The 26612-nt window shown below is 35.9% G+C and overlaps 2 protein-coding genes across 2 annotated transcripts; one reads left to right on the top strand and one right to left on the bottom strand.

The window, feature by feature from the left end:
- Nucleotides 1-11908: 11908 nt before the first annotated feature.
- LOC147483901 (caffeic acid 3-O-methyltransferase-like) lies at nt 11909-17446 on the top strand. Its single transcript, XM_086578005.1, has 4 exons — nt 11909-12363; nt 13118-13428; nt 14150-14214; nt 16884-17446. The coding sequence occupies exons 1-4, from the start codon at nt 11948-11950 to the stop codon at nt 17187-17189; spliced, it is 1098 nt and encodes a 365-aa protein (XP_086434131.1). The 5' UTR covers nt 11909-11947; the 3' UTR covers nt 17190-17446.
- Nucleotides 17447-17557: 111 nt separating this feature from the next.
- Nucleotides 17558-26157, bottom strand: LOC147483900 (ras-related protein RABE1a-like). The gene is made up of 5 exons (XM_086579672.1): nt 26067-26157; nt 18223-18320; nt 18083-18145; nt 17910-18002; nt 17558-17822 (listed from the first exon to the last, which is right to left on the bottom strand). The coding sequence occupies exons 1-5, from the start codon at nt 26155-26157 to the stop codon at nt 17739-17741; spliced, it is 429 nt and encodes a 142-aa protein (XP_086435798.1). The 3' UTR covers nt 17558-17738.
- Nucleotides 26158-26612: the final 455 nt, after the last annotated feature.

Genomic DNA, 26612 nt, shown 5'->3' with positions numbered 1-26612 from the left:
GTCAACTGTACCTCCAATTCGTTTTTTTTACCTTTGTAAAATTAAATATATAGAGACATAGAGTTCTACTGGAACTAAACTAGCCATAAAGCTACATGATAAAATGGGTAGTAGAAATTTCAATGCATGTCTCCAGTCAATTCTTCTTCAGCTTTAGTAACCTTCTTCAAACAGTGGAGATAATAGGTACTCTCTTTGTTCCTTTTTAATAACAATTGCACCCTAATGGTTATTAATATATGTTGTGTTATTCCTTTATTTTAAAGAAATCAAAGTTGGAAATTTTAGGTGTTCGTTATGCAGTTTGAATTCTCTTAAGGATTCACAAGTGAATATATGAGGAGTCCACTCAATAGTTATGTCATCATTACTTATATGAAGAACTTGAACATTATGTCTTAACGCATAGATGATCCACGAATTGACCCTATGCCTATCACCAGACCTGGGTTTGTATCCCAGGGAAAGAGAAATTTTTTGTATATCCAAGCCATGTCGTCGAAATAGTACTAACTCGAAAAATTTAAAGAAATTGCGTTCTTCCTTGGATAGATATAAGTCGTGATCGAAATGAAAGGAGGGACAAAGACCAAACGCGTTTCTCCACCCTTTGGATAGAACACATGTTTGAACCATTTCTTTATTTGGAAGAAACGATACAATATGATAGATTAGAGGTAGTGGCAAACCAATGAATCACATCCCCTCTGCACTAACGTTCAGATTACAATATAAAGAATAATAACAATGGACGATTTTACCTGTATTTTACTTTGCTTAAAAATTTGTTGAGTTCTGAATTGATTGGATTAGTTTTTGGGAAGTCCCCTGTATGCGGGATTGCAAAATCATCTTGGTGAATATGGCATATTTGGGATGTTTAAGAGTATAAATGAGTTTGTAATTAAATATTTGGAGAAGGATAGGAAAATTAGTATGCATAAACACTTCAATTCCCTTTCAATCCCTAAGGTGCGCGCATACTAATATATGGAGGTCACTGTAAGTAAGCAAAAGAAGAAAAAGGTTATCAACATGGCCAATAGGTCACCTAGCTATAGCTTAGTGGTAATTGTAAGAGTCTGGAGAAAACATATCTACGCAAGATAGTATAATATGGTTAAAACAAAACTTCATAATTGGTTAATCGATTTGATAGCAGTAATTGTACCCTCTTTATATATACATAGATCCATAGGAATTAATAACATGCTTCCACTCCAAGTGATTTTAATTTTAATCACATGGGATATAATAATTGAAAGAATTGGAGTTTGGTTCTCATTCAATTTTCCCATAAGGATGTGAGGATAGAACGTTCGTTGATGTAAAATAATAAGTTCCCTTATCAATGTTTGATTATCAGCCATGGATAAGGCACCACCTACAAGTGCATTTGATGTTTCTGTTGTTAACGCACCACCTAAATCTACCAATGAACCTACTGCATCTGTTTAGGTATTTGAAGTTCCTTTTTCACAGTTTGGTTATGTTTGATTCTTACATGATTTCAAACTTTTAAATTTTGTAACAAAGAAAAACTCTTTTGTTAATTTAACAATGTTCTCATTTAATTTTTTATGCAGCTTTTCATGTACTTGCATCATGCAGCAAAGAGAATTGGATTATATAAATTTTTTCATAATAGTCAAATTGTTACACATCATAAACTTGTTAATGCGCACAACCGTGCATGTGATCAACCTATCGCCTTCGAAGCCTCTGAATAGTGATTATCCAGAGAGAGTATGGTCAGGCAGAGATGTTGATTATGGATACTTGGGGGTATTTGGGTGCAAGGCATTTGTTCATATTCCCAAAGATGAGAGATCCAAGCTTGATGACAAAGCCAAGCAGTGCATTTTTTTGGGTTATGGGGATGAGAAGTTTGGCTACAAACTCTATGATCCGATTAACAAGAAGGTAATCCGAAGTCGAGATGTTATGTTCTTGGAAGACCAAACCATAACAGACTTTGAGGAGGGTGAGAAGCTACAAGCTTTCACTAATGATCTTGTTGATTCAGAACCAGAAGTTCCTATTGTGGAACGTGCAGAAGGCATTGAAAATGCAGAAAACCATGGGTTTGAAGCTCATGATGATGATCCTATTGCTCATGACGTGATATAACTTATTGATATAGAAGATGCATATAAAGTGCATGAACCACCACCTGAGCAAGCAGAAGTGCATCCTTCTGAGCCACAAGCAGATGGGGTAAGGAGGTCAGACAAAGAGAGACAAACTTCAACCAGGTATCCACCACATACGTATATTTTACTATCTGATGGTGGAAAACCTATGTACTATCAAGAGGCTCTTGAAGGTACAGACAAAGAGAAGTGGTTGAAGGCCATACATGATGAGATAGATTATTTGCATAAGAATCACACTTATGAGTTAGTTGAGAAACCGAAAGGAAGGAAAATTTTCAAAAATAGGTGGATCTACAAAGTCAAGCATGAGGAGAATAATCCACACCCAAGGCACAAAGCTCACCTTGTTGTGAAAGGATTCGGTCAAAGGAAAGGTATCGACTTTGATGAAATTTTCTCTCCTGTAGTTAAGATGATTTCTATCAGGGTGTTATTGGGTATGTCCGCAAGTATGAACCTAGAGGTTGAGCAACTAGATGTCAAAACAACTTTTCTTCATGGAGACCTTGAAGAAGATGTCTACATGGACCATCCAAAGGGGTTTGAGGTTAAAGGCAAGGAGCACCTAGTATGCAAGCTGATAAAGAGTTTGTATGGGTTGAAGCAAGCACCGAGACAGTGGTATATAAAGTTTAATTCCTTTATGGTGAAGCAAAGATACAAGAAGTCTGCTTCCGATCATTGTGTGTTTGTTCAGAAATTTCCAGTTGGGAATTTCATAGTGCTCTTGTTGTATGTGGATGATATGTTGATAGTTGGCCCGAACATCAACAAGATATCCAAGCTAAAGAAAGACTTGAGTAAGTCCTTTGAGATAAAGGATTTAGGTAAAGCAAAGCACATACTTGGGATGCGGATTGCTCGTGACAGAAAGAGTGGAAAGTTGTGGCTTTCTCAAGAAAGCTACATTGAGAAGGTGTTGAAGAGATTCAACATGGATCAAGCGAAGCTAGTTAGTTGTTCGATTGGTGGCCAGTTCTGCATGACAAAAGGTATGTGTCTAAAGGGTGAACATGAGAAGAATGAAATGGAAAAGATTCCTTATACATCCGCAGTGGGCAGCTTGATGTATGCAATGGTGTGTACAAGACCGGATATTGCTTTTGCTATTGGTGTTGTAAGTCGATTTCTGTCAAATCCAGGTAAGGAGCATTGGAAAGGTGTTAAGTGGATATTGAGATATCTCAAGGGCACTTCCAAAGCGTGTTTGTGTTTTGGTGGAAGTAAGCCCTTACTTGAAGACTACTTTGATGTAGACATGGCAGGTGATGTTGACTCGATGAAGTCCACCTCCGGTTATCTATTTACTTTTGCAGGGGGAGCAGTTTCTTGGCAATCTAAGTTGCAAAAGTGTGTTGCCCTCTCCACTATAGAAGCCGAGTATATTGCAGCCACTGAGTGTTGTAAAGAGATGCTATGGATGAAGAGGTTCTTCAATGAACTAGGGCTAAAGTAGAAACAGTTTGTAGTTCTATGTGATAGTTAGAGCACCATCCATTTGAGCAAGAATCTAAGTTTTCATTCTAGATCCAAGCACATACATGTGCGTTATCATTGGATTAGAGAAGTACTCAAAGACAAGCATTTGTGTACTAAGAAGATCCATACAGACAAGAACGGGTAGGATATGATGACCAAAGTCTTACCAAAAGATAAGTTTGATGTTTGTTGTGCTACCGCCGGAATGGTAGCACTCTCCTCCTGTTGATTTGGAAATTGCATGGAGGTATCCCCCCTCACTTTTCGGGAAGGGGAGATTATTGGAGTTATCCCTCACATGAGGATGAGAAAGAAGTGATGAGGTCTGAGCGCGCGCCCGCTCAGATTGGGCTAGCCCAAAAGTGTGCCCGCACCCTTGTTACTGTTCGTGGGATGAGGTTTGAGGGCGTGTGCGCTCGAATTGGCCTTGCCGAGAGCACGCCCGTGCCCATGCCTATATTTGCAGTTTCTATTTTGCTACAGTAACTGCGAAATTTGTTTTTAGTATAAAAACAGAAAACAAGATTTTAGAAAACCTAATACAAGAAGTCTTGAATTGAAACCCAATTTTGAGAGAGATCAAAATTGAGAGATAACCTTTGCAGAGAGAAAAGCCTGTAAAGAGATAGGAGTGATCTAGTAAGGTGGAGAGACTTGAGAGGAGTGATTGTAATCTTCCTTCCCACGTTATGAAAGGATTAGCTCTTGTGGAATTAGGCATCATTGGCCGAACCACGGTACATCTTTGTATTGTGGTATGCTTTATATTTTCTTTGCATTATTATTTGTTGTTAATAGTTGTTTAGAGAGTTGGGCATGCTAGGTTGGTTGTAGTAGAAATTTAGAATTTGTCTGGAGTTGTAGTGTGTTCATATTACAAGTTATCTGTGTAGTGGGGATCTATTGGTATCGTTATTCCCTAACAGAAGTAGGTGTACTCATCACCAAGCACAAACTGAAATTGATAGAAGAAAAGGAGAGGAATGGGAAAAAGAGACCAACCATACAAATGAACAAATTTGATTTTGACATCTTCACTTCAAAAGTTCGAGCCAGTCGCTTGATCAGGACAAGATGTAATAATCCTTACTATGTATCTGAGTTAATCAAACAATCTCAAAGAAATTCTGAAGCTACGGATAACAAATAAGAATTGTTTATCTGTTAGCATCTTTTTTTCCCAATTCCTCTTTTCTTCTTCATTTCCATTCTAGCTAGTTTTTCTACATATGCAACACTAGTCTACCTCTACTTCTCTATCTCCTAGACATTCTCATTCTAATTTGGTACACAAACAATGGTATTATTACTATGTATTGCAATAGTAATAATACCACACATAGTACTGCAATTCTAATTTGGTACATAACCATTTTTCCACCAAGAAACAGTTCAGAAATGCAAACCCAAAATTGTCCCTGTGCTACCACATATCCATTAAAAAAACCACCACCTATTATCAAAATTTACCAACAAAAAACAACGAACAGAAAAACAAAAGTCAAAGAATATATGTTTGAAATCTCTGTAAAGAGAGTGCACTAGATGCAAAACATGAAGAACTTTCCTTCCATATTCGTCAATGACATCCAAACTCATAAAATGCAAAAAGGCAACCAAAAACAAAAATAGAGGGAACAAGAATTCCATAAACAAATAAATTTTTTCCTTGCGAGTAAAGCAACTAAAACTTCAGTCACACAAACAGGTCAGCAATTAGGTGGATAAAATATATTGATTTTGTCCTAAACAGTTTTATTTGTACTGTCCTAGGGATATTTTACCTATTTTAATATAATGTATGAAGGTTTTCAAAAAAAAAAAAAAAAAAAAAAAGGTGTAAAAATGTTAACATGATCCTCTTTCTTCACCTGTACACCTGATTGCCCAACCATATCATGTAAAATAGCTTGCACGTGGTCATGCTTGTATTTGAAGCGACAAGCGCTTGCAATGGGTGCATGGTCCCTAATTAAAAGAGTCAAGTCGTGTATCTTTTTTCTTTTTTTTTCATTTTTTTTTCCAATCCATATGGATAAAATGGAGGCCAATATTCTAGATAGTTGTGCATAATGTAGCCAAGAAAGTATAAAATATTATTGGAGCCCAGCCTGTAAGAGGATATGCAGTTCAATGATAGACCACGACCATGGGTCTATTAACCAAAGCATGCATATCGCAGGGCTAGCTTGAACAGGAGGTGCACGTTCTATTGCACCGCCACACAATGTAAGTTGACTTTTACATTTTAACTTGGCAAACTTAGCTAGCAGCTGTAAATACCAAAATAAATCTATTTAGGACCCACCTCAATATTACACTAAATGATATTAAGAATAAACTAAGTACTGATTATCGGAGAAGCTTTTGGGTGTTTGGTATTTACTATTCTTCTTGGAGGAAGATGTCTATGTATTCGGAATCAAACCAACGTAGTTCTAATATTTTAGGGTTGGTTTTTATAGAAGTGGAGTATGGTGTGAGTCATGATGACAATAGGAGATGAGTCATGGTTGAAGGTATGGCTGAAATTATGCAGTTGGTGGAGAAGCATGATTGTTGTAGTTGGTGGCGTGGAAGAGTGAATGCGGTGATTAATTGTAGAAGAGTGTGATGATTGCAGTTGGTGAGGTAGTGGTGCTGTTGCACAAAGATGGTAGGTGATGGAGCCATACTGTTATGCCTATAGGAGATGGGAACATCCTAGGCTTCGACTGGCGACATTCTGCATGGGGAGACGTATATAGGGCGTAGTTTGGTTGCGTATGTATACTCAGGGTATGTAGGTTGGTTGCATTGGCTGCGTGAAATGTCTTCTGCTGGTAGAGCATCTAGAAGCATAGGACGTAGGATCTATACTTAGAGCACTACTGCACAAAAGGCTATAGATAGCACTCAAAAAACGCTATCAAATGTACTTGATAACATTTTTAAAAACGCTATCTATGACCATGCTATGCTTTTTAAGATAGCATTTGTGTCCATAACTCTATCAAAATTATAGCGTTTGAGTCCATAAACGCTATTAAAATGATAACGTTTTTTTTATAGCGTTTGTTAAAAATGCAATAGATTCCATAGCGTTTTTGTCTCAAACAATAACGTTTCTTTCACGCTATTAAACTTCTATAACGTTAGGAAAGTTCTATTGTTTTTGTTAATATAAAATAAAAAAATTCAAAAGTATATTAAAATTATTAAATTAGTAAATGTAAAAGGAATTGGATCCAGATGGATTCGAACCATCAACCTCTCAATTATTTGAGCGCTCCTCCATTTTGAGCTTATGGATCCATTGTATCACACAATCTCATTATACTTGAGGAAACACATAAATGCATAAAATTAATGTAAAGAAGTGAAAATCATATGCAAACTTTATGGTCGCAAGTCAATACTAGCCACGTTACTCGTCTTTAACCCATTTGAGAACAATTAAATAAAAGAATTTTTAAGAAAATGAATACATGAATTCCTGTTTAACAACTATAACAAAAGTCGAAAGGGCTGGACAACAAGGAGAAAAAAAGGATAAATTGATGATAAGTTTCTGAAATTTAGTAACAATCCATTCCAAATCCTACAAGTGTAAGAAATTAAAGGGGGAGTGTGTGGCACCTGTCAAACTTTTCAACTATAAGAACAATAATAGGAACTTCGGGAGGTTGTATAGCCGAACGTCCACAACTTTCGGTTTTCATCTAAACATTTGATGGTCACTGAGTTTGCACCCTGGGAAAAATCGGGAAATCTGATTTTGCATATTCCGCTGGCAAACATAGGCAAGCCCTAGACTTTTGGACACACTATCACCAACATTGGTTCTAGTAAGAACTTTCTCAAATAGAAGCTTCAGCACCTAAAGAAGTGAAAAATTAGAGTAGTTTATTTAGTTAGATTGACAATATCCCATATGCATGCATGTGAATCCATAGCATTAGCACACATCTTTTTGCCTTGAGACAAAATGTTAGTTTACTAACCGTGCGACCTAGAGGGGCAGCCCTTTGGTGTAAACATGTGGCAGTGAAGTCTCTTGCTAGAGTCGGTTGAAAACTGTACATCTGATAAATTGCCTAAAGGCAAAGCTAAGTAGTATTGGATGGGCCCCTACCGAGGCTTAATCTCACCCAAGCAATACTTTTCGGAGTTCCAACACAGGATCACACTGCAGTTTCAATTTGCCCTTGAGAACCGTTGTTTAAGCTCACAAAATGTGAAGGCATCCACAGGTGAGTGCATAGACTTCCTCTTTCTTTGCCATAAACCAATGTAGATAAATCATTTTACTTAAGAAAAAAAGACCTGAAAACCTGGTAAAACCCTCCTAAGGTCCCAATTAAAAGACTTTAGAATTGAGCGGGAAATAATGTAGCAATGTAGCACAATTGACTACGCACATGGGAAGGAAAAAAAGGAAAAATAACATGTTCCGAAGTACATCTAGCACCAAAAAATTACAGTATTGGAAAAAAACAAAGTAGTCTAACAAGTAACTATACAGTGAAGGAACCCCTTTTATGGGAAAAAGGTGATAGAATCATACAACATCATATATATTCCTTGTTGATCCAATCAATGATCTGCCTTCTTCTCTAAGATCATTAACTTATCAAATTAATGGATATGGGTTCCGAACTTCCTACGCAGGAAGATCAGTGTCTACTTCAAGATATTTCTTTGCCATATTTAAGCCTTTCTTCTTCATGTAATACCACAAGAATTGATCGAACCTGTATAAAAATAATTGATTTACGTAAATCAAATATATATAAAAACCACCATACATAATTAAATAAGCAAACAGTAATTAAAAAGATCGATTACACTCGCCCCTGATCTTTACGTCGATCTTCATCGATAAGAACCGATGGCAGCGATCTCAAGCTGCAACATGAAAATAATGCATATTGTAAGAAGAAATAAAAAAGAAACTTGTATTCAATTAAGCAAGAAATTAAATTTAAGCTTGAACAAAAACAATGAGATGATGACGAACATATCAAATTCTTCTTTGTCATCATTAATTGGTGGTTTTGTAGTCTTAATGTCATCGATTGAGGTGAGCCATGATCTGCATGTATATGAACACATGGAATTTCAACACTTGGTCAGTTAACAAATAAAACATGAACCAAGATTTCCCTCTTCACTTTGATGAGTTCACATGAGTATAGTACGAACTCCAATTTCCGAACGTTTGATTCACAATCTTTCTACAAAAATAATAAACATAGCAACCAAATCAACGAACTAGATTCATGATAAGTTAACATGTGACGTCATCCAAGATTTACATATAAATCCAGTGATATATTCATTTGAGGTATACTGATATTTGACCCAAGTACTATACCATCTTTGTAATAGAGAATTGAGCAAAGTATAGCAACATAGTCTAAGAAATTAATGATGTGTTTTATAGTCTTCTATGTTCGCCGACTCTTAAACACTTTGCATGATACTCAAGTGATGTCTCCACAATATATTTAACATACACCAAAACTCTACTCCAATACTAAATATATATGTCCCGACATGAAAAATTCATAGAAGAATAAATGAATTAATGTAGATAGAAAGGTATATAAAGCAGGTAAGGGAACCAGGGACGTATCAATACTAACATAATCCATGCAATAAGATTAAGTTAAGTTAATAAAACTTTGAGGGAACTCTAAAAAACAAAAGTGGTCAAGAAGTGGTGATTCTTACTACCTCAAGAAGATATTAGTTGGATCCTCGGGTGATGGTACGTACATGCTCTTAGCCACTCAGCGTGTTGATCTGCTTTATTGAAACTGCAATTGACATATAAATCAAAGAGGAAGCAAGCAGTTGCTTATATTGAAATGAAGTTCCCTGATCTTCATACAGTACATAAGTCCCAAAACTCAAAATCAAAACAGGAAGTTGCACAATCTAACTCACAACACATCCGTATAACCACCAGAAATAGACCCCCTCCCTTTCTAATATCTCAAACAGTCTCGCTTAAATCACTATCCAACGCTTAAAAAGTGTTACTAAGTATGCAACGGTAAACAAGTGTTGGTAAGTGAAAATATTGTGTGTTGCTAATATCCAGTTATCATTGCGGTGCCTTGTCCTATATATCGAAGTTTGAAGAAGAAGACAACCAATGTGTACTTATAACAAGCACATGCCGTCAAACAATTACTCGTTAGCTTAAATCCACATTGCTTTCAATCTTTTATGCTTATTCCTTCCAAGTCTCCAACTATCACTAGATAGCTAGTTTTTCTCTTATTGGTGTTACCATTTCCGTTGAACCTTAACATAATTTTACATCATAGAAACCAAGTAACCCTTCAACAAAATAATTTCCAAACCTCCAACATGCACCAAAGTAGATCTACATAAAATATGTGTGAGTGTGTGACATTCAACATAAACAAAGCTCACATGCTTTCTGCTCCAATCATATTGCCTGACCCCAGAAGCAAGAGGAAATTGAAGAAACACTAATCCCTCTTTCGACAACCTATACGCACCCGACTGCACCCATAATCAACCATTAAACAACACATCATATAACCCAAAATTTGAAGGTAATCAAGTCATTATATTATTTAATACGAAATATAAATCACCAAATAGTTCTACGTTCGAAATACAATCTTACCGTATCAAATATCAAATGCGTTCTCATTTCTTGACTTTAAATATGGGCATTGAAGTGATTGAACACTCCTCAATAGCACATGTACTAAAATTGGCAATTTCTCATTCAACATCCAAAGGTATGACAACACTACAACAGTATTAGCAAAAGCCAGAGACACTAGATCACAATAGCTTATTCTATTATTAATTTATTTATTTTTTTAAATTGTGAGTTTATAGAAATGGTGCAATATAGTTGTAAAAAAGACGGGGGACCTCAACTAGATTCTCTTTATAGTTTACACATCTTCCTTTTTGCCGCCTCCCAAAATACATCACTCAAAAGCAAACCAAGTACTACTTCCACCAACAATAGCTATCAATCAACTTTGAGTGGATTTGTTAAAAGAAAAAAAGAGGAGAAGAACTGCAAGAAGAGAGTGTAGGGATTGGAGAAGAAGTGAAGAACAAAGAACCGAAAGAAGAAAAGAAGATAACTAAAGAACGAAGAAGTGAAGATTGAAGAACAATAAAAAAAAAAAAAAAATAGAGAAGAACGAATCGAGAATTCAAAGTTGAGACGAAGGGCACCAAACACCAATATTTCAAGTTTAACACAACAAATGGGCAACAATATCAACACCTAGATTATTCTCCCCAACCAAGTTTACCCATAAAAAACCAACCTTTATAACAAATACCAAAGTAAACTCAGTAATAACACAATCCCCAACTCCTAATTCCATCAAAAAAGCATTTTTCTCCTTAAATTACTCACTTACAGTCAATAATTTAGAAGAAAAGAAGATGTACTTGAATACCAGCTCGATTTGATGGTGGTTCCGACTTCTAATCCCATCAACCATTGGAGTTCCTTTCTCATATTTTGTTTTTAGGGCTTTCAATTTTCTGTTTCCCCCAAAGTTAATAAGTTGATGGGTTCTAAATAACTTATATACTCTGCTGATTTTGTCATATGTATGAAGTCGAGATGGCGTTTATTAGGATCTGGGGACAGCGTGCAAGCGCTAAACGCAATTGAAATAAAAAACATACAAGTAAAGGATTGCGTTATATTTGGCAAACACAATGGCTATTTTTGGGATAGCGTTTTTTTATAAATGCAATTAAACAAATGCTATCTATTGACTTTGTTTAGTAGTTGACAGATTTGGATAGTGTGTCTTGTGATTGGTTGATGGGTGTTGGATGAATATGTGTCGTTACATGATTGTTCTATGTAATGTTGTTGCAGAGTAAGATTGTTCTTTCTTGCTTTTAAGTTATTATATATTTTGTACCGTTAAATCTCGTCAATCATTAGCTAATGATAAGTTTCATTTTAGGGATTTTTAATGAATAGGGTTAAATTCGGTGGTTGGAAACCCAGCCATCACTTAAATATATACCCACTTCTAGTTATATCTGAAAACATATAACATCCCAATAAAGCAAAACTTGTAGACATCAATTGTGTTTAGGTGGCTCTAACTAACTGCATATTCTCGAAAAATAAGAAAGTGACTGTAACTGTTTTTTTTATGTTCGATGATGTGGCTCTAACTGTAACAACCAATTTTTTTAATATGGATTTTCTATTTAAACCCAATGTGCCATGTCCATTTTCCATTACAGCATTCAACCAGTTCTTCACAAATAATAACTTCACACCAAAACCAAGAAAAATGAGTTCAATTCAAAACTTTAGCTACCTTACACCAGAAGAAGAAGAAGAAGCATGCTTATATGCCATGCAATTATGTAATGCAGCAAACTTGCCCATGGTACTGAAAGCAGCTATAGAGCTTGATGTATTTGAGATCATTGCCAAATTTGGTCATGGTGATTATATCACCCCTTCTGATATAGCTTCTCGAATTTATACCAATAACACAAATGCACCTATTATGCTCGACCGTATGCTACGTTTACTTGCTAGTCACAAAGTGCTAAAATGCAGCCTTCGCAATTTAGATGACGGAAGGGTTGAGAGATTATATGGGCTTGCACCTGTTTGTAAATTTTTCATTAGGAATGAAGATGGTGTCTCTTTGGCTCCTTTGGCTCTCACGACTATGAGTCAAGTTTTTATTCAAAGCTGGTAAATATGCTCCACTTTCAAATCAATATGCTCCACTAGCTACATCAATGTCCTCTAGATCTACACCTTACAAACGACTAGATTGCTCCTGGTATTGCCCATACACTCCACAAAGTTTCTAGCTATTACATGGTATTGCCCATACATGGTAATGGTAATTGAATCACGTTGACTTAAAAAGACTTCGAAATTTTTTTTTTTTTTTTTTTTTTTTTTTTTTTTTTTTTTGCACATAGCTTTCATAACAACAACAGAATTGGAATAGGGTTTCTAAGAATTATATCCCTATTTTATCGTGTTTATAAGAAATACAAGTATGCAAACCGTGTTACGTATCGAGGTTTCTTTTTTTCCTGAAGTCTTGAAACCCGTCATTCGAGATTGATAATTAGCATGGTTTTTTTGGATTCTAATTGTAATTACATAGGGGAGGCACATCTAATTTAATATAAGGGATAATTATGTTATTTAAGTGACATTAGGGTTTTTTTTCTAAATTATTAATAAAAGAGGGCTTGTTCTAAATTCCGGGAGAAAATGGAGAATAATTATATAATTTAAGTTACATTAGGAGGGTTCTTCTAAATTATTAATAAAGGTGGGGGGGGGGGTTTCTAATTTATGTGAGGGAGGTGTTTATAAATTGAGCAAATATAAGAGATTTCAATTTGCCTACTCGATAGTGGAGAGTGGGTTCCTCAAAACCCTTGTATAGTGTAGAGATAGGCTGACCCAGCTATCTACAACTTTATAGGTACTACTTGAAGGATGCAGTCGTTGATGGTGGGAGCCCTTTCAACATATGTCATGGAATGACATTATTTGATTACATCGGAAGAGATCCTATAACGAGCAAGTTGTTCAACACAGGAATGTCGGTTCACTCAAAATTAGTAATGAAGATGATTCTTCAGATTTACAAAGGATTTGAGGGCTTGAAAACTGTGGTTGATGTTGGTGGCGGAACTGGTGCCACAATCAACATGATTGTTGAAAAGCATCCGTTAGTTAAAGGCATTAACTTTGACTTGCCTCATGTGATAAAAGATGCACCAACATATCTAGGTGAAGTAATCCCATTTTTTATTTTTTTCATTTTTTTTTGTCATTATAAATTTTTTTCACTGTTAAATAATGACGGGTCTTATTTTTAGGCTGTGTTTGATAAGAGCTATGGCAAACACAAATTTTGTCACCATTTGCCAATGACAAATTTGTTATGGTAATCAAAGTGGCAATTGCAAATAGTTTGTGGCAAATCTAGATTTGTTGTTGTTTGATTACATGATAACAAATAGTTTGTGGCAAATTTGTGTATAATTTGCTATGGAAAAATTTACATAGCTCCCCCCCCCTCCCGAGTAAATTTTGCCATCAAAATCATAACAAATCACTAATTGTGGTAAAACTCAAAAACATTTGCCACAGGTTAGAAATCATATCAAAAGTGGTAAATAGTGGCAAATGTGTGAATAGTATTATTTGCCATGATTTGCATTTGCCACAGCTCTATCAAACACAACTTATTGTTAAGTGCAGAAGGGTGAGTAACAATTGTTTGTCAATAAAAGTTTTGAATTGAAGAAAAAAAATAATAGGGATTCAGTGAGGATACTATAGAATTCATGTCGCCCAATTTAGTTTTTATTTTCTTTTTAAGTTGCCGATTTTCCAAATGCATACATACATGAAATAGCCTTTAGTTTTGTTCCTATTCCTTTATTTATGTTGTCGTTCAATTCCTTCGTTTATTATACATCTAAACTTTTCAATTCTAGTTGTGCAGGTGTAGAGCACATTGAGGGAGACATGTTCGTTGGTGTTCCAAAAGGAGATTCCATTTTCCTGAAAGTAAGAATATCACCTCGCTCCATCAACTTGTTTCTCATACGAGTGTTGAACACTGATGCACCAATAAGCACTTGAAACACCCACCCCCGCACTGTACCATAAGTCCATACTCCATAACAACGATGAATTTCTCTTTATGTCACAAAAAATCCTTAAAGATCATTTTGTGGTAAGGTTTAAAGATCCTTAAAGATCTTTAAGTCACAAAAATCCCCGCATTGTACCATAAGTCCATACTCCATAACAACGATGAATTCCTCTTTAAGTCATTAAAAATCCTTAAAGATCATTCTGTGGTAAGGTTTACACTTACAAAGCCAAACTCCAATTGTTTAAGAAGTTAGCACCTGATTTTTGGTCTTCTAAACATAGCAAAATGCTTATGATCATGGGGGGGGGGGATGGAGTTCATTACAAGAAACTTAGATCACCTAAGAAAATTAGTACAATTGTAAGAAATCAACTTAGCCTCTTTGAACCTTAACCATGAACACAGCAAGAGAAAAACAACATAAGCCTAATATTTTCAATTGGACCTATAACACGGCTAGGCGCACGTAATGGAGCTCTCCATTGACCACCCTAAACCTCTATCTTCATCTTGTTCCTTAAAGACACAAGCTAGTTGAGTCTCAAACATAAAATCATAACCACGAGCCAAGGCAAAGTCCATGAATCCAATCCATTATGTAATGTGGGAACTGGGAAGAAGTAGGAACTATGGGTTAAAAAACAACCCAAATTCATCATTCCTTTGACCCGATTCAGATAAAAGAGAAATCTCTCATCCTGGAACACAACCCCTCAACCTATATTTCAATTTTTAGTTGTTTCTACTGCGTTCAAGGTAAGTAATCTTCTATGCATTGTAGCTGATTTGAAGGTTTTGCGGGGTGGTTTGTGGTGGTGAAAACTGTTTTTGCTATGGAAGTTACATTGCAATACTAATTAATTGATTTCAATATGCATGTATCTCTACTACTTTAATAATCCGCGACCCCTCGTCTACCTCCAATTTTGAAAAACTATTTTTTGGGTTATAGTTGCAATTAGGATTACCCCCACCATTATAACTTGAATTAGTGATTCCCTTTTACTCTCTCATATATATATTTTTTTATTATTCTGTAGGTCCCACAAAACTAAAAAAACAAAAACAAATGAGGATTAGTATTTGTGGGACCCATATTTTTTAAGAGATTTTTTTTATTATGATGGGGCCCATAGGAAAAAAAATCAATTTTAAAGAAAAAAACCAAAAAAAATTTATTTTCTTTTGGCCCCACAAAACTTTTTTTTTTTTTTTTCTACTGTGAACCCCACTTTTTTTTAGTTTTCTTGTTTTTTAAAGTGAATAAAAAAATAATAAAAAATGAAGTGAGGACTTAGTGTTTGTGGGACCAATATTTTTTTTGAGAAATTATTATTTTTTCATTATGATGGGGCCCACAGGAAAAAAAATCAAATTTTCTTTTTATTTTCATGTGGCCCCACAAAACTAAAAAAACATTAATTTTCTATTGTGAGCCCCACTTATTTTTAATTTTCTTGTTTTCTAATTATTTTCTTTTTTCGTTTTTATTAACTTATTAAAACCATTGAGAACATTTGTTTTTTGTGGGGCCCACAGAATAAAAAAAATGGGAGAGTAAAATGATATAAATGTACGTAATTTTATGTGCCTTGACTGGTCAAAGGACGGAAAAATTAGTCGACTGTGTTTCACCGTCAATTTGGAGGAGGAATCAATAATTCAAGTTATATTGGGCGGGGGGTAATCCTAATTTCAGCTACTTGGGGGGTATAACTCTTTCTTTTTATGTATCCCTAAATCTCTTGGTCACTTTTTTCTCAAAATTGTTTTGCCCCTATTAAAAAAAAGGTAAACTCCAACCAGCATTAATTCATAGATAGATGAGTAAATATCTAATTTTTTTAAGATAAAAATGTAATAGCAATTCTAGAGTACACCCTCTTATGAGTGCGCTGGTACAATCCACCCTTGATTAAAGACTCTGCCATGCAATACACCTTCACCCCTTGCATGATGGAGGGCCAAGATGTGATAGCGTAGGTACAACCTGCATACTCTAGAATTTGGTAAAATGTAATTATGAAATTTAGTCAACAATAACGGCTTCACTACCCCCACCATTTCTTTTCTTTCTCATATATGAGCACGTGCCACATACTAGTGAGTATAAAACCACCAAAATACATTAGCGTCAACCTCCTTTTCCATCATATATATATATAAGACCCACACTGGTTACAATAAAAAACCCTAGTCCGAAGGCTACTTACATTGCCCGAAGGCTCTCATTGATGTGTCATTTTGAGTAGACCAAACCACCTCCACTTTGTCTATGAAAACTTGTTTTCACTCCTTGGTCTATTTATCGTAGCAGCACTCTATCTCTAGCCTAGAGGCTTACCTAGCCAAAGGCCCGTCACACAATTACACAAGAAAAAATCACAACTAACACTTAGTAGGATTCGAACTTGCAACTTCTCCCATGAAAAGAGAGATATACAACTAATTGAACTAAAAGCCCTAAAAGCTCTTGTGTTTCATCACAAATTCTATCTTATAGGCTTGACAAATTATCTTTTATGTGTATAATTATATAGGCTTGACTAATTATCTGTATTGTGTATATGAATCACAGAGCGTTCTTCATGATTGGAATGATGAACATTGTTTGAAAGTTTTGAAAAACTGTTACAATGCATTGCCCGCCAATGGAAAGATGATTATTCTGGATTCAATTATCCCTGTATACCCTGAGACTAATGTCTCTGCAAAGCACGTATTCGGTCTTGATACCACTATGATGGTTCACACTTCTGGAGGAGGACAAGAGAGGACTGAGAAGGAGTTTAAGGATTTGTCACTTGGAGCTGGATTTGCTGATTATAAAGTTATATGTTCGACTTTTGGCATTTCGGTAATAGAGTTCTATAAGAAGGCATGAGCTCGAATTTATCAGAATGCAACTTCCTTGGGAATTGTTTACTCCTAATGATAGTACGTTGCCATGTCAGTCAATTTGCTTCGTTAATAAAAGTATAATAATGTGATTTTTGTAACAAGTTAGAGGGGAGTATGTATAAGCTCCTTCCTTGCTTTATATATAGATAGAAATTACTCGTGATTTCGTCATGATGATAAATTTGGGTTGTGTAACTCATTTTAAACTAGTTTTCGAACCCGTCCTACGAACGGGGTGGTGCCGCTATATGAAATTATTCTAAAAAATGGCTTTATTGTTTTAATGGCAATAGAGTAAGCCAATTACAAGTACAAAGCATAAAAAGAAACTTGTATCCCCACACCTAAAAGTATACCAAGGATTCACTCTACAAGATAAATTACAACATCAAAGGTTTAACAAACACAAATAGAGCAATAGAGCAAAAGTAGCCACCTGAAACATATTGGCATCCACAAATGACTTTCTCAAGAGTTAGATTATAGTATGCACTCTTGAATTTCCCGAACAATCATTATTGACTGAACAACTTTAGGAACCGCAGCAAGCTGATCTCTCAGTAACTATACTCAAACCTTTGCCGGGATCAGGTTTACTAATCTTAATGTTCTGGGGCTGAAAAAACAGGAATAAATGAGTCATAACACACTATTTAAGGTATTAATCCTCATTCCACGAATTGGTTCAAAGAGTAGAGTGTACCTTAGCTTTAGAATCACTTTCTGCAAGTCTTTGTTTTATGTCCCTTGCAATAGAAAAGAAAACCTGCTCGGCATTCAGGTTGGTTTTTGCATTCTGCATAAAACAAGTTTCGTGTGGATCAATATGTTGACAATGGGTTAGTGGGATGAAATGTGATACTGGTATGAACTTACCATCTCGAAGAACTTGATGCCATATTCATCAGCAAGCGCTTGACCCCTAGAAGTTGGCACAACCTATTAAAAAAAATCAATCAAGCCCAATTCAGAAAACTCTTGGGGAATTTGACATTTTGATCCAAGTTTGGTGTTACCCTCTTGCTCTCATCCATGTCAGCCTTGTTTCCTATTAATATTTTGTTCACATTATCGGATGCGTGTTGTTCAATGTTGCGGATCCAATTCCTAATGTCTACAAATTAACAAATATATAGAATTGACAAAGAGTGTTTGGAGAAGATAAAAAGAACGAAACTTCTTCTGTTTTCTCTGATGTTGTTTTTGTTGAGGTTATGGGTGACGTAGAAATATTTGCAAAAAATTTGGATTAAGATTCGGATGATTCAGATATTGGAATATCCGACTGGTATCCGACCGTTCCCTGCCCTACCTCTATTCCTTGTAACACTTACACATTGTTTATGTAGGAACCGTTATGGTTGCACCGAATGATTTACTAATCGCTGAACACCCACGCGCAGCGAAATAAGGGGTGTCCACGATTTGGTTTAGAAATTGATACCTTTAGATCGGCTAAGATAACTCTGAGAATCCAAGATCTATGAATCAGTAACCTCTTGATCTTCTGTTGTATTCCTATCTTTAGAATGGACATTGTGTGGGCAACGATCTTCCATCCTCTTCTTTCTCTTTTGGCCTCTCTCACTCACAAAATTTGGAACCGATTTTGGATCTACTTTTCTTGAGTAAAACCTTTAGTTTTTCTTGTGTAAAAAACGGCCAGAGAAAGAGGTTTCTATTTATAGGCTACAACAGGGACCATGAGGAGAAATTAGGGTTGGGCCTCCTGACGGGCTTGGGCTTCCCACTTTCGCCCAGAACACACGGCCCAAGTCCGTCAACAAATGGCTTATTCCACTAAAGACCATTGTTGCACTACCGCCCTAATCCCAAATTACATGTTACGTTTATGGGCTCCATATTATATGCTTGTTGATCTCCCCGTGTTTAAGATATTGAAAGCCTGTTGATTAAGTCAAGTTACTGACAACTACATTAATCAACTTCTTATGTCCTTGAGTAGTACCACTCAACATCATTGTCATCTCGGATCAAATCCACCTGCAGAGCTTACATGACAATCTTTATGAGCTCCTCAAGGGGACATCATCAACCCAACTTCATGTGGGTCACGGATCCCTTCTATAATCAACAGCACACCTTACATACAATGTCATTACCCAATCCATCGAGTTTGTTGATTCACAAATGAATCTCACTCATTGATGATTTAAAGCAATGTACAATGCACGTAAGTGCCCGTTATTATATCCGGATTAAGAGGACAAGCATCTATAATAACAGAGGTGTTTGTTCTCTTATATAGTTAGTATAAAGAGAAACAACCTCACTTGGTCTTGTTTAATACACACAAAGTGTACTAGTGTAATCCTATAGTCAAGATAGACTAATACCAGATTATACTACAACCGTACCAATGGTTTGTCCAAATCCATCTAGGTTGTGAACGTTTACTTATACTTTATAAGGTACTGATGATATGATCTTCTGTGTGTCACCACACACCATATCATCTACAACATAAAGTATTAGACGCATGCATATAACTAATAACATATATAATATGCATAACATTTGCCCATATGATTCTCATTTAAAATATAAAGAATTTAGAGTTAATACAAAAGTAATGCTTTTAGTATATAACCCTATCAGTTTATTGGTTTAGGCATTTTAGCAATTCTTCCATATGTATAGAGCTCAAGCATTTGTAGTTCTTGAGGCTCCGAGGAACAATATAAAAGGTTGTACATTTTTCATTATGCCTTGACATTTTCTTCTAACATTCACCCTAAATTTGTTTAACTACACACGAAAAAGAAGAATACATAACCAACTGACTAAAAATATTGTTACGTTATGCATCCTAGATTCCCATGTGTGGAAGTTTGTACGTCTTCCATATACTACCAAGGTTCATTGGTCGACGTTGGATGCCTCATTGTGCCCACTCTACACACAAAAAATGTGACGCTAGATTGAGGCTTATATATACTGTGTTAGACATGCGCGCTACGATATTATTGGTTTCCCCCATGGATTATCTATTGATTTCAGATGAGTTGGGATTGAATTTATTGTGCATTTCAAAGAGCAAAGTAGTAGCCCCATCACTGAAGAAAAAAAAATCTTCTAAATGTACAAATCACATTGTAGGCAAAGTCTATACTGAGCATAAATCATATTTCATTGATTTATACATAGATAAGATATTGGCGGTGATTAGACTTCCCTAGAATATATTAAAAGTACCCAAAAATAATATCAAGATGAAACTTTCTTTAAAATAATTAATCTAGACAAATTACATTAACAAACAAACAAAATATAAAGTAATCATAACCGGGTTGAGTAGTTGAGTTACATAAATAAAACTTGATCTACAATTTATCTTGCAATTGAGTTCTCTAAACGTCTCCCCATGTGCATATAATATTACTAGGATTATTTTTCATTATATTCTACCATGGAAAATATGAGGAACGGCAATTCTAGTATATGTGAATGATCATGGTGGGTTCCGCAGGGAATGATCATGAGATTTGGTAAGCGCATCTAGTGATGTGCTCCAAAACAAACATTTGCAACTGATAATGGGAAACAAATGTGAGGCACACTGATCAGTTGATCTCTAATAAGAGGTGGTGTGTCAAGTATTTCGTAAAATCAAAGAAGTCTCGTAGTTCTAGTTTCAAGTTTCAACACAGGTCTAGGAACTTTTGTTTTCCTGAAAGACAGGTCCTCCACATTTATTGATTACATGCAATAGCTCTCCTGAATATGAGTTGTTAACCAATATGAGATGGCGAAAGGTTTCGTAGTTGATTGTTCGTTAAGTAGCTTCCTATTAGAAGTTGTTTTCATACATTCAAAACAATTGGGATCTGTAGCAGTTTCCTTAGTTGTATACAACACTCTCAAAAACCCATGTGGCAGAACCAATTCAAGTATTTTAAGCGATCCATGTGGCAGAACCAAATATCGGGAAATTGCCACGTAGGAATCTCCAAATCCACCTCAGATGTACTCTGCTTTAATATAGAGAGAGGTGATACCAGTCCTAATAAGGACTTTAAACTTTAAATTCCAAAGTGATTTCTAATCTCTATTCACAATGCATTGGGTTAGTCCCGATCTGGTATCTAAATTATGAGGAAGGATATAGCATAGAATGTTTAGTTCACGGATTCCTAACCACACAACGCAATCCAAAAATAACTTGAATCAGGATTCAACACACAAAATAATTTACCTAAGAAATACAAAAATCACATATAATAAAAAGATATTACACAGTGAAAGGAAGTAGACAAATCATAAACAATAACAGACCAGAGCTCCACTGCTGCCTTCCTTCAAATGGACTCGTTAAGATCGTCTGCAATTATTTGGTTGCAGTTAAGTTAACTCTAGTTCCCAAAAGGTCAAAGGAAATTACCATATTTGTATAATTGAGGGCCAAGAGCCCATCTAGAAAGTGAGCCACATTGAGGTGTGCTCTTTACTTGCCCACACGATTTGGTTCCTAGAATGTACATCACACAATAGAGGTAATTGGTTTTTGTTCTAACATACACCCAATTACAATGAATAAAATCAATGAAGCAGAAGAAACCAATTACAATAAAATAAAGGCATATACCGCTCCATCGGGATTCAGGAGAACCACCACATAAAGCCTAACATGACAACTTGAGATCTACAATGCGACTTAATCAACTAATCGTAGATACAATTTCAATGATGATGGACAAACCCTAATTGTGTTTTACTTCCAAAGTCAGTTCTAATCTCTATTCACATATGTAAGTTATGGGGAAGCATATAACATAGCATTTTCAATTCATGAATTCCTAACCAAATAGCATCAATTCAAAATAAGCTTGAATCAGGCTTCAACACACAATTAATTAATTAAATTACCAAGTACAGAAATGACATATTAAGCAAATAATGCACAACAAAAGGAAATAGAAAATACTTACTTTCACACTTGATCGTCTTGATAAGGACACGGAATTCTCAAGTCATTTCTAATCCCAATTCACATTTCAGTGGGTAGGTATGGTATGTATGTTATAAGATAGCATATAATCACATCTTCAATTCACGAACTCCTAATAGCAAAGCCTCAATTCAAAGATAATTATTCGAAAACAGATCTAATTTGGAGATGAAAAAGGTTTTGGGGTTTTTGAGGATTGGGAATTTTTTTAGGGTATGCGGAAGAGAAAAGAAGAAAGGTTTGGTTTTTTAAATCACGGGGTTTTTTTGGGTTTAGCTTTCTATTTTGAGTGGGAGACTTGGAGGGCCACTTTTCTCGGGCAGTTTTTTTTCTCCCGAAGCCAGTAATCCCCTAGATATCCTTAGAGAGCTTGAAAAGGGACTGCTATTATATATATATATATATATATATATATATATATATATATATATAAAAAAAAAAAAAAATATATATATATATATATCTAAAAAAGGATATACCCATATATACTCTATAGAGGCATACCGTATTCACATGTTTCCTACAAAAAGGTGCCCCTGCATCCAAAAAGTTACAAATACTATTAATCTCCACTTTGAAATTTATTCATTACTACAGTAAGTCCACGGAAATAAGAGTAATGATTGGATTAATTAAAAAAAAAAAAAAAACTTACGAATTTGAAGACACTTACAAATCAACTTAAACATGAAGACAGTGTGGTGCAAGAAATCACAAAATCACAAAATCTAGTTCTTTTAGCCTTAAATTGCAGCAGGAAATACTTAATTAATAGGCCCAAAGTATAGTTTACTCACTAATTCCTGTAATATACACAATCATAATATGAGAAGTTAAACTTAAATATCATTGCAATATCTAGGATTCATAATTCTATATGAATATGCCTTCCTCAGAATTTAGTAATAAGTATAATTTGGAACTCATAATTGCATTGATGCCAAATTGCTTCCATATAAAGGAATCTCCATAGATCACAGATAAGTGTATGAACCTAAAGCCTACAAATATGAACCGAAGAGTTTCCCCCTCATTCTAGATCTATTCTCTTCTCCTTTCTCTCTTTTCTCCCTCTTTTTCCTCTCTTTTCCTCACTTTATTCTCTCCCTCTCTTCACTGTGCGGCCTCCTCTATTTCTCTCCCCATCCTTTTCTTTTTATACCCCTTCTTCTTCCTATCTGGGTCATCCATCTGTCCTCCCATTTGATGGCTACCCTTTTTGCCGTACCTATGCCACGTCCGCGGTCTAGGGTTCCGCGGCTAGGTTTCCCTACTCCCTGGGTTATCTTATTAAGTTGCATTCCCCTCTTTGTCCCACTGACTCAATCTCCTTCCCTTTATTGAGTTGCCTCACTCTGGATCGTCCATCTCTCCTTCCATCCCTCGATTCATCTTATAGCCGTACGAGTACCACGTCCTCGATCTTGGGGTTCCACGGACACGATCCTATACTCCCCAGTTGTCACACTCCAAATTTCGACAGAAAAACAATATTTGTTCTCGACTTTTCGATCTTCGAGGTGTGACGCAATATCAACTCCCAAAAACCCATAAACAGTTTAAAGATGCGGATAATTAAAAACCAATAAAATTTTTAACTTAAACAAAAGTCCTCTTCATTACAAAAATTTACAAATGAAAATGCAAATAACCTTATCTCAACTGAAAATCTATATCACCTCAAAGGAAAACAAAGCCTATCTTAAAATGCGACGCTAACGCAAACCACAAGCAGCAACCAATCTTCTTCAACACTAAACTTGTCAAGACTTATCAACTATGTTCATTTAATGAACACACCCGATAAGCAAACATGCAAATCAGGTCAGCATTATAAAAATGCTGGTGTGAGTAGCTCTAAAATACAACATATATTTATACATATACATACACAATCCATAAGGTAGTTAGTTCTTCCACCGAGGCGCCTTAACTTCCAACAACTAATACAACATACTATACGCATAATAAATAAGGCATGTAGTTCCTCCACGAGGCGCCTTAGGTTCTAACTAAACTAATAACCAGCCAAGCATATTCTATACTTACCTCATTCCATGCTCAATTACAGAGTGGGTCGTCTCTGCACAAGTAATTAGTTTGACCCACCCTTCTACAAAACCATATACAATCATCTATCTAAAGATATATCATTAACCAACATATTACCATAATTATATTAATTAAGGCTTTCTTTGTGTGTCCCTAAAATCACGTCGTATCTATGTTTTACCTAGTTTCCCTGGCTACCACAATCGCTTCCCAACGCCGAACATGTACATCCACATGCCTCCCCTCACATAATGAACCACTCCGTGCATAACTACCCTGAGCGGGATGCCGCACACCAGGTAACCCTCACACGAAAGCCATTATGTAAGTACTGCCATTATTCGACATAAAATATCGTGCGTCTCGTTCTAATTTTGCGAACGGAATAATCAAGCCACCATTCGGCTACGATTGCCCAACACATGGGTCAATCAACATCTTATATATGCACCCTATACAGGGGCCAATCATATCACATACGCCCACACAGGGCAAATCACATAAATTGTGGTAGCTAGGTTCTAGGATTTTCGTTACGTAATTTATTCAAGTGTCATACATAAATACCTCATAATCATTTCACTATATCACGTGCATGTCAAATACATTATTGCACTAAGCCAAATATATTTAGAAATATCTCAATTATATCTCGTAACCACTTTCATTCTTTTACGTGCCAATGTATTATTGCACTACGCCACACTCCCGTAGGAAATATCTACAAATACTCTACTAGCATCTCACAGATAAAATAATAGAGGGTTTATACATTTATTTCTCCAAAACTATTGCATTTAATATATATATCCCAACATATTATATAATGTCACAATTGCTTCAAACGTATCGCATACATTTTTATAGCGTTTTAGGAATATTATATCTCCTAAAGTTTCTATCTCGTCACGTGTCAAAATATACACAATATCATCGTCAAATCATTCTTAGATAATGACAACCAAATTATACAAGCTTCCACAACATTTTAGCATTTGATTTGTCCATACAATTTACAACATAAAACATAGCACAATTAAACAGTCCACAGTCCACAATCAAATCCCAAAAATCTAAAGTCCATGAATTTAAGTCTGTATGTATTTTAATACTCATAAAAACATATATATCTAAGTCTTACAAAAATTCCCCGCTTGTTACGTGCCAATATATTATATGCTTTACACACTACTCACGTCAAATCTTAATTAGATAATGACCAACCAAGTTATACAATATCCGACAATATTTTATTACTACATTTGTCCATATTTTTAAACATGTGAAAAACTGGAAAAAAAAGTCAATATTCCATAGTCAACGGTCAACTGTCAATGGTCAATGGTCAAAGTCAAAGTCAACACGTCATTGTCAAAGTCAAACTGTCGTTTCCATGTTCAACAAATTCAGGGTCATAGCCATGGTTCAGGAATAAAGTCAATGTGCATGGCTCATGGGCTCATGACTAAGGTAATGGTTTGGACCTAACTGGCCAAGCCCAAACCTTAGAACCCGGCCCCAAAAGCCTAAATGTTGAAACACCCATTTGGATCTCTATTAAGTCCTATGTACTGGCCCCAAGCAATATTAGAAACTGGCCCAAAACAGTTAAGTGGTTCGGCCCAAAAACTTTAAATTAAACTGGCCCAAACTAAACAAATAGAACTGGCCCAAAACAAAACAAATAGAAAAATGGCCCAACCCACTAACAAATATCAAAACCGGCCCAAAACTAAAATAGATTATTGGACCCCCAAACAATATTAGAACTGGCTCAAAAACTTAAAATGAAAATGGCCCAACCAAACAACCCAAGAGGCTTTGGCCTAAAGCCCAAACCCACGAACCAAACAGTCGTCATCTTCTCCATCAGCTCCTCTCCACCGCCAGCCACTGCCAGCCACCACTCGTGCTCCCCTTTCAACCCCATGGTTTTGATCCCCTAGAAAAACCCCATCTTCCCATACCCACAAAACCCGATTCCCTCATACTGCGAAAACTCAACCCGACCGCCATTGATGCTCCTCTCCGAGCTTTGACAGCCCTCATTCGACAGCCCCACACACTACAATCAACTATAAACTAGTCTAGATAAAAAAAAACCCACACTCCAATTAAACCCAAAAACAGCCCAACCGAGTTTTTCTCAAAACTCTCCACCGGCGCCATTAACGCCTCCAAGCTTTGGCAGCACCTTACCACTCTCCAGCACTCAATCCCTCGCGACAATCAACCATACCACAACAAAACAATAAGAGTTCAAACAATAATCCTGGATTTCTTGTGATGCCATTAATGCCCTCTCAAGCTACAACAGCACACCCACATTTCAATCCCGACGTTCATTCTCTAAACTCCCGACATCGACCAAAACAAAAACAACCC

Source organism: Coptis chinensis, chromosome 8 (assembly GCF_015680905.1).
Source record: "Coptis chinensis isolate HL-2020 chromosome 8, ASM1568090v1, whole genome shotgun sequence".
NCBI lineage: Eukaryota > Viridiplantae > Streptophyta > Magnoliopsida > Ranunculales > Ranunculaceae > Coptis > Coptis chinensis.
The sequence above is the reverse complement of the archived record's forward strand: the minus strand, read 5'-3'. Positions and strand labels throughout refer to the sequence as shown.